Source organism: Echinops telfairi, unplaced genomic scaffold (assembly GCF_000313985.2).
Source record: "Echinops telfairi isolate 266 unplaced genomic scaffold, ASM31398v2 ScPeMD7_7400;HRSCAF=8409, whole genome shotgun sequence".
In the NCBI taxonomy this organism is placed as follows: Eukaryota; Metazoa; Chordata; class Mammalia; order Afrosoricida; family Tenrecidae; genus Echinops; species Echinops telfairi.
In genome coordinates, this window is record NW_022111300.1 from 33,924,553 (window position 1) to 33,945,243 (window position 20,691).

Consider the following 20,691-nt stretch of genomic DNA (forward strand, 5'->3'; position numbering starts at 1 on the left):
GCTTGTTCTGTGTCTCAATTTGCAAGCTACAGTACCTGTGGGACACCTAACCTGTGAACTGTGTCGCTGTAACTTGAGGTTCCTTCAAGACCTGCTTCACCACATCATTGGAATTTACATCTCTTGAACTGGGGACTGTCGGACCCTGTCATCTGCCTGTGCCCGTATAGCCTAAATTGCTCTACAGAGGACTACCCGGCGGTCCTCAAGACTTGAAGGATTGCCACTGTCTCACAACTGTCTCACGGGAGTGAGTTGCACTGAGCCATTTGTACTCCTTTATAATTTAATTAACCATTTATTTCTTATGTTATCTATCTATATAAATATATACAAAATTATTAGTGTCCTGGTTTTGTTTCTCTAGAGAACCCTGTCTTATTACACAGCCCTAATCTATCGATGTGCCTACAGTACAAAGTTACAAAAGTAATACTTAGATTTAGAACTGTAAAAAGGATTTAAGTTCCTAGTCACCGAAATAAGACCTACAGTGGTATAACAGAAAATGCCACAAGGTAACCTGGAAAAACGGACACCCTGCCCCACTAGCTATGCTACCCTGGTAATTCAAACTCAACTGCTGCCCTGTGGCTAGGAGCAAATAGCTGTTACCAAATAATAAAAGGAGCAGCTGGTGGAGGTTTTCACTGCTGACCTTGTGGATCTCAGCACAAGGTGTGACCCATGGGAATGGGCGCAGGAGAAATGCATACAATGAAAGAGAGTGAGCATACCAAAAGGAGCCTTGGTAACACAATGGTTAAGCAGTCGGGTTGCAAAATGAAAGGCAGACAGCAGCTGCTTTATGAGAGAAAAATCAAGGACTTTACTCCCTTAAAGACTGGTGTCGTGCAGATCCCAACTCATGGCAATGGACAGGACAGAACCCAAGTGTCCCTGTGGGGTTTCCTAGGGGATAATCCGTGGAAGAGCAAATTACCTGGCTGCTTAACCTGCAGAGTTGCTGGTGGGTTCAAACCACCAACCTTTTATAGGTTGCCAGCTGAGTACTGAATCACTCAGCACTTTGTGCCATCAAAGTTCCTGCCATAAAAATTATTAGCACTAGAAACAGTTACTAATTAATACTGGGAATAGCTCCAAACCAGAAATAACCCACTAAAAGGGGAGTGGGTGCAAAAACTGTGTTTTCTGCGGTGTCAGCAAAGAAAAGAACTATTAGAGGATACAGCCCATGGATGAATGGCAAGATAGCTACACTAAACAAAAGCAGTTAGACAAAGGGGGTACACGCTTCTAGTAACTAACTCATCAGGGTTGGTTATCTAAGTAATCAAAATTTATCACACTACACTTTACACATGTGCAATGCTTCTGTTGTCAGTCATTTATATCTCAACAGCATATTTAGGGGAAAAATGCCTCCCACATAAAAACATGTAATATTTTTAAAATGTGTATCCTTCCCAATGATACTAAAAACTCAACAAAAATTCAATCAGGATTGGTTTGTGTAATTTCAGAACATTTTCTTCTACATGAATGTAATTGTGATACTGGTTGGGCGGGGGGTGGGGGGTGTGATCTGAACCAGAATGGCCAAGAGATATGAACATAAATGCAATTATTAAAATAGTTTTGTACTGCTTCACTAATACTTTGATCAATGGAACAAAGTATCAGTTAGAATTTAGTATGGAGACATATGAGAATTTACCTTAAGATTCTGGTACTATCTTAGTCCACAGGTGAGATTCTTCAATGAATGGTGAGACATCTGGCAGGTTATGTTAAAGAGTAATCCCCACCTTAACACCTTTCTCTTACCTAAATGCTTCCTCCTCAGCCTCAAACTCATCTCTCATAGCCCCACTCTTTACCTTCTGAGCACTTAATGCAATCTGTAATTTTTGTACTGGTTCACACACTAGCAGTGGTGTGTTCACCATTTTGACCTAACACCTGATAGTCCAGAGATTACCAATAAAGTGAATGCTTATGTCAAAATCTCAGGAACGTGCTAAATGCACTGAGGGCAGAAATACAAAAGGGAAAGACCAATATTTGATGAAATCAAAATATAAAGCTTCTGAATGGGGAAAATGAAAATATACACACAAAACATTTATTACAATAAATTTGTATAATTATTGTTTATAAATCAGTAGAAAAAGACAACTACCACATTAGAAAAACAGGAAAAATCAAGAACAATTCTCAGATAAAATGACAAATATATGTGAAGAAATAGAAATCAGATCATTCTCCTAATAGAAATAGAAACCAAAATAATGAACTATCTTTTCAACTAGGAAAAAAACCCCAGAGAAGTGTACATTCCTTTCGACTTGGCACATCTACTTAGATCTTAAACTACATACTCATACACAAAGACTTAACTCATAGAGAAGCATACCAGTGGACAACTTAAAATAGACAAGAGTAGGAACCAACAAAATGCTCTAATGATGAGTGGTGCAGCCGCATGATGGAATAGCATGATTATGAAGTACCCTCAAAATAAAGGGGGAGGGTGTACGTGGCTCTCACTCTCTGTACATCACCCCATCGCACCCACCCCTCCAAATACTGAGAGACTGATAAAAACAAAAATGTTCAAAATGTTGCCAACTGGTGCATCTGGTTCAAAGTCTGCTGCTTCTGCAACTTCTATGTTTTAAATATTTGCAAAAAAATAGTTTAAAAGATTACAAAAGTAAAAACCCAGCAGACTACAGTTTTAGGAAGAAAACTGACACCTCCATTCACTCTTCATTGCTTTCTTAAAACTTAAAAACAAACAAAATAAAATAACTTGTACAAGTGTTCTTAAGAACTAACTGGGATGTCTGGAAGTAACAGAGTCTGTTATGAATCATTATATAGAGCATGATGTCAAGATTTTTACTCTAATGGAAACAAAGTCATTACTGACGAATGGGCTTGATGATTTTAATCATTCGATTAATTGTAATTTTAATATCTCATGGTTGGGCATGCATTCTATAGGCTATCTTTTACAAGTGTTACTTGGGAGGGGAAAAAGGATATCCCACTTGATAAATTCAGTTACCGTATATACTCAAGTATAAGCCCACCCGAATATCAACCAGGCACCTAATTTACCACCAAGACTGCATTAAAAATGTGCTGACACAGGGCAGTCCGCAGGCCTTGGAGCAAGAAAGCTGAGGGCCTTCGTGCAGGAGGCCTGCTGGTGGAGTAGACATTTACTGGTGCAGCTAAAGAGCTCTGTAACAGAGACAGAGCATAGGAGCAAAGCTGGAGAGTTGGACACAGCATGTGCAGAGTCCCTGACAACATCAGGGAACTACATTTTCCAGAATACTTCGCCATCCCAGGAAGTTCCTGAGAATCTCAAGTGTGCAAGAACTCCTAAAATACTGAGTAGGTGTATGGGCGGCAAGAGATATCATGGCTGGCTATGCTGGCTGGTAAGGATTTCTTCCTCTTTAGGAGTGTCTAGATAAAAATCTTCTGCAAAGCCCTGTGCCTTCCAAAAGTAATCCTTTTTCTTGGTAAATCAAGAACCTGGATGCTGGTGACAGTGGCTGGACCAGGCCAGAGGTGCACTGGGCCAAAGGCCAGGGAGAGAGGCCTGCTGGTAGGCATGGCTGAAAAGAGGCTGCCCTGATTTTAAAAAATTCTATCCTGAATCTTTCCTGATCCTAATTTGTAACCTGTTCCTTACACAATAAACCCCATAATTTTGAGTAAAAAAAAAAAAAATGTGCTGACAAACCTCAGCTTATACAAGAGTCTATACAGCATATTATTTTTCAGATCCCCAAATTCTGACATACATATGACTATACTTAAGCAGTAGTCAGAAAAAACCTGGAGACGATTCCACTCTTGAATTTACAGCCACACAATGCGACTGCACCTCTGCTGCCACTTCCTTTGCTTTTTGGCTTAGACTTTAGGAAGCAAAGGTCATAAATGGACTACCTACCCTCTCACCCCATTATTTTTCCTTTGAAAGTTTTATTAGCATTTCATCCACATGTCATACAATTCAATAATTCAAGCATACCAGTAAGAATTGTACAATTATCACCACATTCAATTCGAGACTATATTCTTCCTTGTGCTCATTGTTATTCATGCAATTTTCTTTTTTTGTTTTAAATCATTTTACTGGGGATCATACAACTCATCACAATCCATACATACATCAATCGTATAAAGCACATTTGTACATTCGTTACCCTCATCATTCTCAAAACATTTGCTCTCCATGTAAGCCCTTGGCACCAGCTCATTTCCCCCCTCCCTCATGAACCCTCAATAATTTATAAAATATTATTTTGTCATACCTTACAACGTCCGATGTCTCCCATCACCCACTTTTCTATTATCCATCCCCCATGAAGGAGGTTATATGTAGATACCACTGGTCCTGAAGGGATCATCTGTCCTGGATTCCCTGTGTTTCCAGTTCCTATCTGTACCAGTGTACATCCTCTGGTCTAGCCAGATTTGTAAGGTAGAATTGGGATCTTGATAGTGGGTGAGGAGGAAGCATTTAGGAACTAGAGGAAAGTTGTATGTTTCATCGTTGCTACACTGTACCTTGACTGGCTCGTCTCCTCCCCGTGACCCTTCCGTAAGGGGGTGTCCAGTTGCCTACAGATGGGCTTTGGGTCCCCACCCCACACTACCCCTCATTCACAATGATAGGATTTTTTGTTCTTTGATGCCTGGTACCTCATCCCATCGATACCTCGTGTTTACACAAGCTGGTGTGCTTCTTCCATGTGGGCTTTGTTGCTTCCAAGCTAGATGGCCGCTTGTTTACCTTATTTGAGTTTTTCTAATCGTGGCAAAAATATGCACAACAAAACATCCTCCAATTCCACAACTTCTATGTTCAGTGGCACTGATTCTACTCATGTTGTACAACCACTGATATCCTTTTTCCAACTTATTCCACCACCATTAACATAAACTCAATGCCCCCCTAGCAACAACTTTCTTCTTCACCATTTCTTTTAAAATTTTAACGCCCCATCCCCCGCTTTTCCATGGCCTACAAAATATGCTCTTGAAAATGAAAAATACAGCAAATACAACTGCCCTCCACCAAAGATAAAAACAAAGGAATCTGTAGTCACAGTTTTAAAATAACTAGAGGCTGGGGTGAGGGGGAAATGGGGAGCCACTGTTTAATGAATAGAGCTTTTGTTGGGATGACAAAATAGTTTGGAAATGTAGTGATGATGGTACAACACTGAACGTAATTTTTGCCAATAAATCGGACACGTAAAAAACGTGTTCTGAAATTGTGGTGTTTGTACAACTCTTCTTAATATAATTGAAGTACTGAATTGTACCATAGGTGTATTACATTCCAATAAAACTGTTAATAGCTAAAATGGCAAATTTTATATCATGTATTTTATCACAATAAAGCAAAATTAAATTTGAGGACAACAAAGAATGAAGTTGGAAAGACATGAACATTCAGACCTTCGGCCAGAGAACTGACAGGAAGCTGTACTGAGTAGAGAAATGACCACCAGCTATTCAGGAGGATACTTACCCATCCAATATGAGACTCTCATAGGCAGCCTTTTTGTCACACACAGGACAAATCCAGGTGGGTTTCTTCTCATTCATTTGCAGATAAAGAGCAGCATCAAAACACTGCAGATGTGTACAAGTCACTGCACGACACGGGATCGTCAGCCTCATTTTCCCTAACTACAGGACAGAGAACACAACATGGAATATCATTTCACACAGGAGAGCAAAGCCCCAGAAGGCCCACAATTACACAATAGCACAGGAAAAAGAAACTCAGAGCAGAATTTAGGCCCACCAAGATCACTCTGCTTTACATCTATTTATTGGTCTTTTTTTCTTTGTTTGTCTTAAGATTTTTAGAATACGATTTCACTTTTCCAAAACAGGCAGCAAGAGACTTAAGTCTTCTTCCCTCCTCTGGCTCCCCCACTGTTTTTCTGAGAGAACCCGTTACCCATCCATCTCTTGCATGTCCTTTCGTGAATGTTCATGCATGTAAAGTGCACACTTAAAAAAAATCTCATAAAAGGTGGTATGGTATACACAATTCTGTACCATCATATATCACGGTTCACTATTTCACCTGTATCAGGATATATATATGTAAAGCTCCCACTATATAAAGGCAGCAATTTATTTAACCAGTACCTAGTGACAGACATTGAAATTGTTTCCAATCTTTGATCACTATAAACAATGATGCGTAATACCTATAGGAAAATTCCTAGAAGTGAAATGTTCAGGTCAAAGGTAAAATACTCTAATTCTTGTTACACTGGCAAACTCCCAGAGGTTACACATAATAATTTACACATAACCTGTCAACAACAAACTACCCTCAAGTTCTAAAAATCTGAGAATTGCCCCCATAAGGTTTTCTGTGGCTGCACATCTTTATGGAAGCAGACTGCTACACCCTGCTTTTACAGAGCAGCTGCTGAATTTGAACTGCTGACCTCTGGGCTAGCAGAAGAGCACTTTAACCACAGCACCACCAAGGCATCTTGATTTACACATGCGTACTTATTCCTGTTCTTGGTGTGCTTCACCCTTACCAACATAGGCTTGCTGAGTACTGTGATCTTTGCCAATCTGCTTATGAACTGCATTTCCTATTATAAGTGAAGCCGAGCCTCCGTTTACCCCAGAGTCATCTGTCTATCCATAACCTTTTCTATTTAGTTATTTTTTATTTATAGGTGTTTTTAATTTAAAGAAATCAGCCCCTTGTGAGTGATGTGAATTACCAATATATTTTTCATTTCTTCATGGAAAGGATTTACATATTCAAGTATGAAATTCTCAAAATACTTCCATATAACCTTAGAGCTGCTCCTTCCAATTCTTATTCCAACTGGTAGGAAAAAACCCAAACTCGGTGCCATTGAGATAGTTCTGATTCATAGAGACCCTATAGGGCAGGGTAGAACATCCCCGTGAATTTCTGAGACTGTAACTCTTTACAGAAGTAGAAAGCCCTATCCTTCCTCCCACAGAGCGGCTGGTGGATTCAAACAGCTGATCCTGTGAGTTCCAACTTTTATATAGCCATGGTGTTGCTCCATCCAATTCTGGTAGAGGTAAAACAAAATCAAGACATAGGCAGACCCAGATTAGATTAGATGAAGTTTCTCTAACCTCTCAATTGAATTAGTATATATTTCCTTTACAGGAAATAGCTTTTTAGAACAACCTTTGTGTTGTTTGTTTCTCCCACTAGACCCTCCCTAATTTCCACAAGGACAATGTCTCTCTGTTCTCCACTGTGATCTTTCTGTTGTAGCACAGTAGTTAGCACAGTGTGTGCTCAGAACTTGGCCAGAGGGCAAAATGAATTACTAGAAGAGGCAGAGAGAAAGGAAAACTACTTAAAAACACACTTTTTACCATGAGTTGGAAATGTTTACAGAGCAGACTATTAGCTTTACATTCAACAATTGGTACACATTTTGTTTCATCCACTGTGATCCCTTAACTCCTTCTACTTCCTGTTTCTATTTCTCCGTCTTTCCTAACTCTTTGTCCTTTGTCTTTGGATAGATGCTTGCTGCCTTTTTTACCCTAAATAGTTAATTATTCTACCGGTGGGTTGAGGGAGGGTCCGGATAGGAGAGAAAGCACTTTCAAAATGTACTGCGAGGTTTGAAGTCTTGTGACACAGACTTTTCTACAGTGCCTTCCTGCTTTTGGCTTATATGTAAACTCTCCATTGAGCATTTGGCTATCTTAGAATTAAACAGCAACAAATACATACACTGTAGTCCAGTCATCATCTTAATAGTAACTAATACTTATACTACCAGGTTGACATGATTTTAATGTCATCCCCATGTTACAAATGAGGACACTGAGGCACACAGGCGCTTGACCAACCAAAGTAAAGTGGTGGCAGAACTAGTATTTGAATCCAGGAACCCTGCCCCAGAGTTTTCACTTCTGTGCAGAATCACCTCACCCACGTGTCCAATCCAACATCTAAAAGCCATCCTGAAGTTACAGTAACCCATGCAGCTACATACCACATTTTAGCTGCTGGCTTAGAATTTTAAAAAGACAACTGCAGGAAGTTTCTCACCTGTGACATTTGCTTCTATATTTTCCTTTAATAATAAATAAGTTATCCCTGGATTATCTAGAATCCTTTAGTGTTATGGTGATATTAAGAGCTTTAGAAATTTCTTATCATCTTCATATAACAACCCCAAAAGTGTAGAAGAGCTGGTATCTGTATTTCTATTTTTGAAATTAAGATCCTGAGGCTACAAGTGGCTAAGCCACACATTCACTGCGACACCGTCTGCGTGGAGTTGTGACACAAACCCACTTTGCTCATGTTCATGAAGAAGACGCACTTAATTCTCACAAGTTCAAATGGTGCAAACTTTTGATTTTAATTACTCACCTTGCCCTTGTCTACTATGAAATTTGGTGAAATTAGAAATGAAAATGAACTAAATGGTTATTTGACACCTAATGGCAGTAATCACAAGTGTCTCCTTCCAATATCAATAATTAAAATTTTAAAAGATTGTCTAAAGTCACACTACCATTCTATTTCTATGATAAAGTCCTATTTGTTATCATGTATTCTTTTAAAACAGTTCTTGATTCTATTTATTTTTTTTATTTAGGAATTTTCCATCAGTGTAAGTTTGTTTATTGATAGAATCAGTGTTTGGAAACAACTCAAACACAATCACTAAAAAAGGTTGAATAAATAAGATACATCACACCCATGCAACAAAATGTCTGCAGTGATTAAAATAAGATAGAGCTACGCCTACTAATGTATTTGAAATATACTGTTAAAGGAAAATATACAAGCTATAGAACAGTATATATATGTATATACATATAACATAATGCATCTTTTCAATAAACATAAATGATTATGAAAACAGTTAAATCTACCAAGATTCTGATCATAATATTAGTAATAGCATTAATTCTGAATAAACCCTAACAATCAGAATTTTTCATTTTTTTATTATAGTTTGTAATAAGCGGGTAATCCTTATAAATTTATATATAAAGTTAGAGATATAGGTTTCTCTAACTCAGCTTACTATTATTTTCACAGGCCACTGGTTCTCAAATTTGTTTCAGAACCCCTTTACACTGTTAAAAATTGAGAACTTCCAAAAGTTTTTATATATGTAGGTGATATTAATCAATACTGTTGTATTAGAATTAAAACAGACATTTTAAAAACACAAAAATACACAAGACCACATTCCATTAGCCAGCAGAGCAATGATACCATCACCTGGCAGGTAGTCCCTGTTAAACATCACTGTATACTGCTGAGAGAATGAGAATAAAAGACAAATCACATCTCAGTATTATAAGAAGTTTTGACTCTGTGGACCTCTTCAGAGTCTTGAGAACGAAGGCTCTGATAAAAATCAGACAGAAGACATAAGAAATGGAACCGCAAATTTCCAACTTGGAAGCAATTCCAATTTCATAGCATTCTATTCTGAGTTGGCTAACATAAATTGTGTGGTTTTGGGGACTTTGTGTCTATTTTAAAGGGGTGACAAAAAATAAAACTTCAGAAAGAAAGATAATGCAGTTGCCAGTTTCCAGAGTAGCTGAGAGGTGGACTCTGAATCAAGAGAATTGTATTGAAGCCCATTCTGGCCACAGGGCATACTGGAAAGAGAGCTGAAATAGAACCAGATCGCAAATGAACTGGCTGAGATTTGCGTTGGCTAATTTCTATTAGACTGAGTTTTCTCATCTGCAAAATGGGGACTAGTCCTCCACCCTGGTTTTCTAATAAGACAGTTAAGATGCACAGCAGGAACCAAACGATTCGGAGGCAATGTCTCTCCATTTGAAAAACCCCACATTTCTCACAATGGTGGCTGTTCGCTTGGACCACATGAATCTTCTTATGCAAAGTCCTCTTATCTGAAAAGGTGCCCGCCAGCAGGGTCTGACAGCTTTCACTCACAATCTCCGACCTCTCCCCTCTCGACTAGAACCCCAACAGCACAACTGTGTCTGGTAAATACAATCTGCCTTTCGCGGTGTGTTTGCTCTATCACTCCAACCAGGTCTTCCGTACCTCTTCCCACAATTAGCTCAGTGCCAAGTGTACAGGAGGACTCTATGTATATAAAGTCTATGTAAGGAGCTTCAAAATAAAGATGAATGTCCACTTGAAATTACATTACAAATGAATTTGTGAGTGACAAAAACTATTAACCAGAACCATATCCATTAGTATTATTAATTTTATTGTCATTTTTCAACACCATTTAAATTCTGAGAAAAGGAGCCAACTCTTAACATGTGGATACTATTAGTAAGTAATTACTATGCCACATTACTTCTGAACCTGAAGCTGCTATTCCTCTTTTGAAATAATTCCTTTCTAGTGTCCTCCTGTTTTGTCACTGTATCAGAACCTATCAGTGAAAAGTAATTTAGAACAAGCAGCACCCCCAGGATGGCAGGCTGCTTTACTTACAGGGCACATCAAGGACACCCGAAGGCTAGTGGTAGCAATTTCACTATCAGGATCAGCAGTGAGTTTTTCTTTTACTTTAAAAAGGAGAAAAGAAAAGAAAAATTAAAAGTTTAATCAAATAGGAATGGAACTGTAGAAATGCATTGGTTAAAATATCTCAAACACTTTAAATAAATAGGTCAAGAACTAAAAGAAACAAACAAAGCAAAATGAAACAGCCAAACACATTACATATTGAAGAATTAAAAACACAATTATACTTCTCCATTAGGTGAAAAGTATAATCTTAAACATTCAAAAATCCTATGTTTAACATAACTTTTACAGTTCCTTTTTTTAAAAAATGGAAAACCACCAGTAAGGAAGAGTTTCAAAATGGAAAGCTGATACAATTTAAGAACTGGACACCAACCAGGGCTAGGGATACGAGGCAGGAACCTGAACTTTCATGGTTTTTAAATGCATTCATTAGTTTTTTTTGGGCAGTGTTATTCGCAACAATTGTTAAATTTGCTAGCAGAAAATACCACAATACAGTGAACCCTCGCCACTTCGTGCTTTGACTTCCGCGGCTTCACTCTATCGCGGTTTTTGTGTAACAGCACCCACTGCCTACACCCGCTCCTTCAGAGGAAAAAGACGGCGACCCACCTGTAGAGTACATCCCTAAGTCATTTCATAGGCTATTGATTACAGTATTTGTAAGAACTATGTATAATAATGCTGTATGTGAAATATGTAATACTGTAAACTAGATGCCATAAATAATAAATAATAAATGATAATTGTAACGTCCAAAATGTTTTACTGTATTTTCCCTTTTTTGTTTAATAAATTGGGTAATACGAGTGTAATGGTGACTAAAGGGTGTTTTTTCATGTCCTCTATGCTCCAACTACGAAAATATTTGATTTACAAATAAGGAATCCTACTTCACGGAATTTCATTTATCACGGTAGGGTTTAGAACCGATAACTGTGATAAATGAGGGTTCACTGTATTCTTATCCTTCCTTTGGCAATTGGAAACTATTATGGATGTGGTAGGATGGTGTAGTTTATTCTACAAGTAATGTATAGTTTATTGCATGAACAAGTCAATACAGAGACACAGAGGCTTTTAGATAGCCAATTCTCAATACCACTGTAGGGAGAAGCTTTGTTAATTTTTCCAGGCAGTGGGAACTTCACCAAAGCAAGGAAAAATGAGGAAGAGCTTCCTTGGCTTTCAGCGGTAGACAAGAAGATGCACAGAGGGGGGTGTTCTTGAACCTAAGACATGGCCTTTGAGACACTCTATCATTTCAGTAGCCCTCCGTAGTTCCCTTCTCAACTTAAACGAAATTTTTCTTCTACTCGTTAGCTCAGGAGTATGGGAGAGATAATTGGGAGAAAATTCCTTCTCCCAGAAATATCTCTTGTGCAATTTAATTCAACAACTGACTTATTTACCATCTGTGATACGAAAGACTCTTCCTGCCTCTTTTATTACAAAGTATGGAAGCAAAATCCCAAAATTAACAATCTCAAAAGGCAATATGGTAGATGGATATCAACATTTCTTTTCCAAGAGTTTCTTGGAACATTTCTAAAGCATGTATGTTCTATTATACACTGAAGGTTTTGAAGACTCAAGTTCCTTTTTCAAATTAACACATGCAACAAACCTCCCACTATGCTGCTTACCTAAACAAGCAAGAGCTTTCATAGAAAGGCCAAGAGATCAAGCTGGGATTTAAAAGGGCCCTCTCTGGAGTCCTAGAAGGGCTTTTAATGTCCTCCATTTTTAAAGCATGTCGTAACAGAAAGTCCACTTTATCATTTTAGGTTTGCAGTAACTGCTCCCAAAGTGTTTAGGGACTGGTGGTGGTGGTGTGGGTCTCTCTCTCCCCTTCCATCCTCCATTAAGGCATCTCATAGGCTCAGTCTTACAAACATTACTTACTTAGTGCTCTGGAATGATCAGGGTTTCTAATACCTTTCATTTTCAATCTCTGTAATAACATGGCAGATGTGAGTTGCCGTACAAGATAAACAGACATGGAGTAATTCTACAAAGAAAAAGAATCTATGTTAAAGATGAACAGTAGTCTTTTAATTTACATCAAATAGTTGTCAAAGAGATGCTGGTTTCTAAAAATAACATTCAAAATCACTTCCACAAGGAGGTCAATGATGAAAGGGGCAAAAATCAACACAGCTTTAAAAAAAAGCTCAATTATATTAAAGGTACTTCTCAAACACTTAAAACTATAAAGCATGCATGTGAAAAATAACAAAACGTTGGGCCAGGGGCTCGAAACTGTTTCTAGTTTAGCAAAATGAGTACCTTAGCAGTCTCCTGGTATGAATGAGTGTGCCATCCATGCGTATATCCACCAGAATAATTTTTGGCTATTATGTAATGAAGCTCTAAAATATTTTCACTTGGAAAATGAAACTAAGTTTAAATATCAGGGGTAGGAATAAACAAGCAGCCCTGATGGTTCAGTGACGGGCTCTTGACAGGTGAGTGGTTTGAAGAAGGCAGGGAACTCTGTGGGATAAAGATGTCCGGTCCTGAAAAACCTATGAGGCAGTTCTCCATCCTCTGGGATCACTAAGAGTCAAAACAGACTCCAACATCATGATGGGCTTGGGGCTGAGTTTACTCTTCAAACAGAGTTCTAAAACTAATTCTGATAAAAGAGGCCACCGGCTACATGGTCTTAGGCTACTCACTCAAATGAACCCAGTGTCAGGCTGCTTCCAAGCAAAACTTGAGCAATCTACTTTCTGTCCCCAAATAGCATTTCAAGGAGGAAGGGGCAGCTACTACAGAAGACACACAAAATGGATGACAAAATTCAAAAAGATAAAGCGAGGACGTAATGTTATCCACTGATGTGCTTTTTTGTGGCTAATAGAGCTGTGAGTAAATGGGATATAATTTTACCTAAATACTAAACCAATCTGTTGTACCACCTCACTACACATTCATTTGACTGATTCTACAATTTTTAAACTTATTTGAACTACCATTCCTTTAATGTCTTATAAGCAGCAAATAAAAAGCAAACAACTCACTGCCATGAAGTGGGCTCCGACTCACAGGAGCCCTGTGTCTGGTTTCTGAGGGTAAGTAAACCTTCAGTCGGGCTCCCACAGAACACGTGACTGCAGTTGGCGGTCCAACACTTACCTGACAGCACAACCCAGGGAACAGTCTTTTACTATGTGAGTCGTCAATGTGTTATGCAAATATAGGTCAGTCATCACTTTAATTACAAGGGAAGAATATTATTCCTATTAAAAGATAAAACTATAAGGTCTGTAATGGCTAGTCATTTATTTTTTTTAACAATGTACGTCGGTCATTTCAAGAAGATAAGAATCTTCAGTTCTAATTGCCCTCCTAAGCTTTAAAGCATTAATACTTGTTGTTTAATATCACTTACATTTGCATTAAGCCCTCTATCAAAGATTTTACATAATTTTTAGCCATTTCTTGAAAATAGTGCCCGTCTTACAAGTAACAGCATCACCCAAAATTCCCAGTTCTTAAAATATAACTTAAACATAGATGCAAGATACAATCAATGAATCCTTTTAAGATATATCAAAAACATGCACACACCCTTTCAAGGAAAATAGAGAACACTCAAATGATCTTAGAGATAAACCCGTACCCTTAGACTGAAAATTGTTGGTTTTCAGAGACTGCAAACAGAAAACAAGAATGATGTAGAGGTAGTAGTCTAAGAAAATGCAAAATAAACAAACGTCCAGCGAATTCACCCTCGTACTTCCCCAAAGGGAGAATCTTTACCTTTCCAATTTCAGAGGCCCAAGAAATGGAAATCTGGTTTGGCACAGCTGAAGATAACCGAACAAGAGATGTGATGTTCAAGGGGCGCCCCGGGCGCTTCTGTTCAATCCCATTTTTAGGTGGTGGTGCATAGCCCTGTAATCGTAAGAATAATTTTAACTCCTCAGTAGGAAAATTAAACATTTCTCAATGGCAAATACAGAACCTTAGTTTAGTTACCTTTACTTGCTATTATTATTTTCTTTTGTAAAGCACATAGTACTTTATCTTAAAGACCAAAGAGGAAATTCAAAGACTTTTACATCATGCCAAATTGACTATATTTTTCCTTTTTATAAGAAAATCAGTTCTTTATGGATAAAATCTCACAGTTTAGAATTACATGCATTCAAATAGTAGAGATAGGAAAGGAGAATTTTGGAAATAAAAAAAATAACAAATTCCAAAAAACAACTCTTTTGAGTTTACTATATAAGCTCACGTGATGAAAGAGTTCTCCACTGCCCTCTGAATAGAACAGAAATTGTATTCCTTTTTTTGTTCTTTTTAAAATCATTTTATTGGAGGCTCATACAACTCTGATCACAATCCATACATACATACACCGTGTAAAGCACATATGTACATTTGTTGCCATCATCAGTCTCAAAACATTTGCTTTCTACTTGAGCCCTTGGTATCAGCTCGATTTCCCCCTCCCCAACCCCTCCCTCATGAACCCTTGATGATTTATAAATTATTATTATTTTGGCATGTCTTACACTGTCTGATGTCTCCCTTCACCCACTTTTCTGTTGTCCATCCCCAAGGAGGGGGTTATATGTAGATCTTGTGATCGGTTCCCCCTTTCTACCCCAGCTTCCCCTTCCCCTCCTGGTATCGCTACGCTCATTATTGGTCTTGAGGTGTTTATTTGTCCTGGATTCCCTGTGTTTCCAGGTCCTATCTGTAACAGTGTACATCCTCTGATCCAGCCGGATTTGTAAGATAGAATTGGGATCATGATAGTGGGGGTGGCGGGGAGGAAGCATTCAAGAACTAGAGGAAAGTTGTATGTTTCATTGTTGCTACACTGCACCATGACTGGTTCGTCTCCTCCCCACGACCCTTCTGTAAGGGAATGTCCAGTTGCCGACAGATGGGCTTTGGGTCCTCACTCTGCACTCCCTCATTCACAGTGATATGATTTTTTTTGTTCTTTGATGCGCGATATCTGATCCCATCAACAACTCGTGATCATACAGGCGGGTGTGCTTCTTCCATGTGGGCTTTGTTGCTTCTCAGCTAGATGGCGGCTTGTTTATCGTCAAGCCTTTAACACCCCAGAGGCTTTATTCTTTTGCTAGCCAGGTACCATCAGCTTTCTTCACCACACTTGCTTATGCACCCACATTGTCTTCAGCGATAGCTGTTAGGAAGGTGAGCATCATGGAATGCCAGTTTAACAGAACAAAGAGTTCTTGCATCGAAGGAGTACTTGAGTAGAGGCCCAATGTCCATCTGCTACCTTACTACTAAACCTATAAATAGATGCACATAGATATATTTCCCCAGAAATTATATTCTTTAAAACCAGGTCAAGATAACATACAAGAATAACAACAACAAAAAGAATAACAAATATTCTGAGTAAAATTAGTTTGCTAGCTATAATAATATTGCATATGATTTATTATACTTTTTTCTAACTGTTTTATTGTGTTGTTAGGAATATACACAGCAAAACAAAACAAAAAACCCAAACTCACTGACACTGAGTTGATGCCGACTCAACAGTGACCCCATGGCACTGCCCCGAATTGAGACGGGGACTGTTTACTGAAGAAGAAAGTTCTGGCTTCCTCTCGAGGTGCACAGCACACTAATTGAGCAGGTTCTACATGTACAGTTTGGTTACACCGAGTCTGGCCATTCTCATGCCCTTTGTGAGTTGCTGCTCCCTCATTAACATAGACTCAGCACCTCTGAGGCTCCCCTCTCTGATCTTCTTAAGTGCTGTTGTCTTGTTATCAATTTGATACCATGGAGACAGTATAGTTCTTAAAATGGCATAAAAGCTCAAGACAAATCTTTTAAACCAGTTAACTATTGTTTGACTTTAAGAAGACTTCAGGAGCTATTTTAAAAAAATAACTATTGTGAACTGGGCAAAAATTTAGAAAACATCAGTTTTACATTCAACAGTTCATACACATAATGTTTCAACTCATCCATTGTAATCCTTTCTTAACAGTATTTACCTGTGCTGCCTTTAAATCTTGTACTCCCACTGTCTCCCCTTTGGGGGATACTTAAAGGTTATTTAGGGAAAGGTGTTAAGGATTCATCTACTCATCATTGCTTCAGAAAGTCTACAACCCATGTGAATTGAAACTGTACCCTACATTTTTCCTCCTCAATTAGGATTCTCCTATGGAATCTCTGATCAAAATGTCCTCACATGGTAGTCAGGCACCATCCAGCACTTCCGGTCTCGCAGCCAAGGTGCAGTTCAAGGGTTTCCTCAGTGGTGGCAGGGATTGGATCCAGGACCACTCACCCAGCCCTGGCCTCAGACTCAAGCATCCACGGATGCTCAAGTCTCGTATAATAACATTGTGTAGTATTTGCATATAACCTAAACACATCTTCCAGAATACCCTAAATCATTTCTGGATTGTTCACAATACCTAAGACAGTGCACATGCAGCACTTTACACGCTCTTAGCCTTTGAAGGATTCCTTTGACCATTTATTCCACCCACACAAACACACCGAATGTTTTCAATGTACAGTTGGTTGAATCACAGATGCAGGCCTCACAGATACAAAGGGCGCATAAGCATTAGCATTCATTTTCAATCCATCATCCATCTAATACTCAGTTAACGTAGGAATTCTGGTTTTTTATTTTGTGGTTGACCCCTGAAGAACTTGAGTTTGAAATGTGTAGGTTCACTTATAAGCAAAAATTCTGTGCAGCATGTTTATACACATCTGTAACTACCGTGTTTGTCGCCACAGCAGGAAGCTGAGCAGACCTCACCCATTCAGAGTAGGATCTCATCATCAGCATATTCACATACTCACAGTGGACAGATCTTCAGGGGACTAAAGTGGCAAAAAGGCCCCAACGGTAAGATCTCCCTTCAAAGATGGAAGTAGGTACTAAGTAAGCAGCAACGCGAATCACATCCGGGGCAACGACTACACACGAAAAGGCCACGTATACAGCACACAGACAAGCATCCACAGAGCCATTTTATAGAGCCCATGACTTTCCAGGCTTCTTTTGCCACCACAGGCATCACTGGTACCCTTCTGCTCTAAGTGGGAATGCTTCTTCTCTTCCATGCAACCCAAGTGGATTAAAAAAACAACCCAGCTCCTGAGCACCTTGTTGTTGGTGGCCTAAGAGGCAAATGTCCCACCTGAATTTTGAACATGGACAGGGTCCTGGGAGCATTCCTCCCCGACAACTGTCTGACTGTCTGCTCGACAACTGTCTGACTGTCTGCTCAGTCTCGCAAATTCCCTAGGTTGGTTGATTTCAGTCAGGGGGGCAGAGTTGTTCAAGCCCCAGAAAAAGTCACAAAACAAGTATTTCAGCTCTCGGTCTGTCTACAGGCGGTGTATGAGAGAAACAATACAGAAATGCCAGAACCTGGCCCGGGGCCGGCTTCCTTTAGGGCCAATAGTGTGCAGTGTCCGAGGTTGTGTTGTTTATGTACTCTCTCCAGAGGATGCCTCTTGCTCAGCAGGATGTTGAATAGTTTTCCCCTCTCTCTCGAGTCACAGTGCTGTGTCTGTTTAGCTGACAGAGCAACTTAGCAAACCAATGGGGTCTCCCCTTCTCCTCCAGCTTCAATTTCAACACATACACCTCTCCACCACCTAGTCTCGACAGGCAAGTCATATGCCACTACTGTTGAAACAATGGCTTCCCAACCTTTCTATGCAGCTATGCCAATACCTTGTGATTTATTCCAAGTTCCTGTGGAGACCAAATACATAGTTAAGGTCAATAATAAAGGTTATTTTAAGGTATGACCCAAAGGATCTAGAGTCCAGAGCTACCTATCGAGTCAGGAACAGATTGTGTTCATCCACACTGCATCTACCTCAGCTTTCACTGCTTAAACAATGTGTTGTCCATCAGACACCACTGTAACCCCAACCCCCACTACTACTGATCCTAATGATACATCTTGGAAGTGTGTGTCTCATTAAGGCCCAAGTTACAATCCTTGATCTGTTTCCAGTCTCTCAGCAGCCTCTGCTTTTCACCATCTCATTCGCAGCTCAGGGCCAGGCAACCCAGGCGCCACCACAACATGCTGCCTGACACGTGCGTTCTCCAGCCTTGCCTTGTTACTGTGCCATGTGACAGGGTCCCAAGACCTCCTTGCTAGCTGGCAAAAAATGTTCCACACTCATCTTTCACATCTGCTTCAGACCTCGAACCAGCCATTTATCCAAGAAGTGGGAAACATTATTAACTTCAGATACTTGGACTATTCCTTGGCCCTGAATTGTCATAGCCTCCAAGCCCCACACGTGTTTACATTAAAGCTACATGTAAGCCTGGTGAATAGAAAGCCACTTACAGGCAAAGGAAACAGCTTCCCGTTGACTTTGATACACAGGCTATTGGGATAGTTATCTTCTTGAGGACAACTCGTCTCTGCCAGGCAAAGTCTGCATTAAAAATGAAAACAAAACAGTGTACACAAACATGCTTGCCCATTTTGAAATGCAGGAAAATCCACACATGTAAAATTAAGTAATGGAAAACTTCACTTACCGCAGCTGAACCTGGACTGTGTAATCCCTCCTTCCACCTGGCAAAAAATCTCTTTTGCAAAGAGAAAGAAATTGGATTAAGAAAATGCAGTGAGAATGTGCAGCAACATTCTCACCACAACGCACATTCCTGTTGTTATTCCTTGAAAGATGAACATTCACCTCCCACAAGTACAAGCCTGAATCATAACACTGGAATGATAACACCCCTTTACTTAACTTTCATGATATTATATTTAGAATCAGTTTCATGGGACATCCCATTTAACTGGCCTAAAAATGTGTTTAGTGCTTCTATTCTACAACCTAGCATGATAAATAGCTCCTGGGATCTTAAAGCTTTCAAGTAGTTATGCAAGGCCAAACAATTGGTCTCTAACTTAGCTAGGAAACAAGAGAGAGTAGTTGGGAATCAGGATGTGTGGAATAAGGATATGGAATGTGTGGCTGCCTTCGTGAACAACTACTTCCTTATCTGCCATGAGACCAGAAGAAATGGGTAGTGCTGGCTGGTGTCACTGAACATTCTGATTAAAGAACAACTCTTTCTAAAGTGGGGAAATGCAGAACAATTTCCAATTCCCATTGACTCCATAGATTTTCTGAAGTCATGGAAGGTGGATGAAACCCTGAAACAATTGCCCTGAGATAACCTTTCAACCTTAAATCTAAAATACCCCCTGAAGTCTTCTTAAAATAGAACCATAGGTTGTTTTTTTTAACTTAATCAGTAAAAACGGCTGGCGTTGGGCAGTAAGCTCTAACGAGAACTATCTATGAGAGATCAAACTGACAACAGCAAGTTGAAATATTTGATAGGAACCTTTGGGGGAAGGGGTCCGTGAGCTTATGCCAAGGAGGGAGGGGCATTTCAGAAAAGGTGAGAAGAGCTGTACAATCTGAAGAATGCAATCAATGCCACCTGCTGCTGAATTGTACAGTTACAACTCTTGAATTGGTATATGTTTTCTCAATAATAAAATAAATTAAGATTTAAAGAAACAAAAATTTTTTAAAAGGAGACACCATTGACAAGGCTCCCATTGGCCAAAGTTTGAACACTGGGAGCAATAAAATAAAGTCCTATGGTGCTGGATTACGGTCCATAGGTATCCATAAGGACACACTCGTACAAACAAGGAACTGAATAGATGGGCGAGCTCCTACTTACAAAGAGAGTAACTTCAATTTACAAACCTGAGAAAGAATTGAAGAGAGATGCACCACTGGGGCACACAAACAATAAATAAGCCCACTCTCACTGGGTCGATTCTGACTTAAAGAGACCCTCATACCAGCAGTTCTCCACCTTCCTAGTGCTGCGGTCATTTCACACAGCTCATGTGGTGGTGACCCCAACCATGAAATCACTTTAGTTGCTACGTCACTGTCATTTTGCTACTATTATGAATCGGGCGACCCCTGTGAAATGGTCGTTGGACAACCCCCCACAGGGGTCGCAACCCACAGGTGGAGAACTGCTGCTCTATATAAAGGGCTGCCAAGATTTTGTGAATCTTGACTTGCGCAGTCTCACCATAAAGTAATAACTGGTACAGATAAGATTCAAGGATCTATATTTAATTAGGTGAAAGTTTGCAGAGAAACAG

General features: G+C 39.5%; 1 protein-coding gene across 7 annotated transcripts in view; it reads right to left on the reverse strand.

Annotated features, from left to right (window-relative positions):
* PIAS2 (protein inhibitor of activated STAT 2) overlaps window positions 1-20,691 on the reverse strand; it is a 62,115-nt gene that overhangs the window by 25,006 nt on the left and 16,418 nt on the right. For all 7 annotated transcript variants that reach the window (XM_045296112.1, XM_045296111.1, XM_004702969.2 and 4 more), the window contains 6 exons: window positions 19,083-19,133; window positions 18,886-18,976; window positions 14,300-14,434; window positions 12,437-12,542; window positions 10,493-10,566; window positions 5,531-5,691 (listed from right to left, as the gene is read on the reverse strand). In XM_045296112.1, the coding sequence (XP_045152047.1) occupies window positions 5,531-5,691; window positions 10,493-10,566; window positions 12,437-12,542; window positions 14,300-14,434; window positions 18,886-18,976; window positions 19,083-19,133 (618 nt within the window). The remainder of the gene's footprint in view (window positions 1-5,530; window positions 5,692-10,492; window positions 10,567-12,436; window positions 12,543-14,299; window positions 14,435-18,885; window positions 18,977-19,082; window positions 19,134-20,691) is intronic.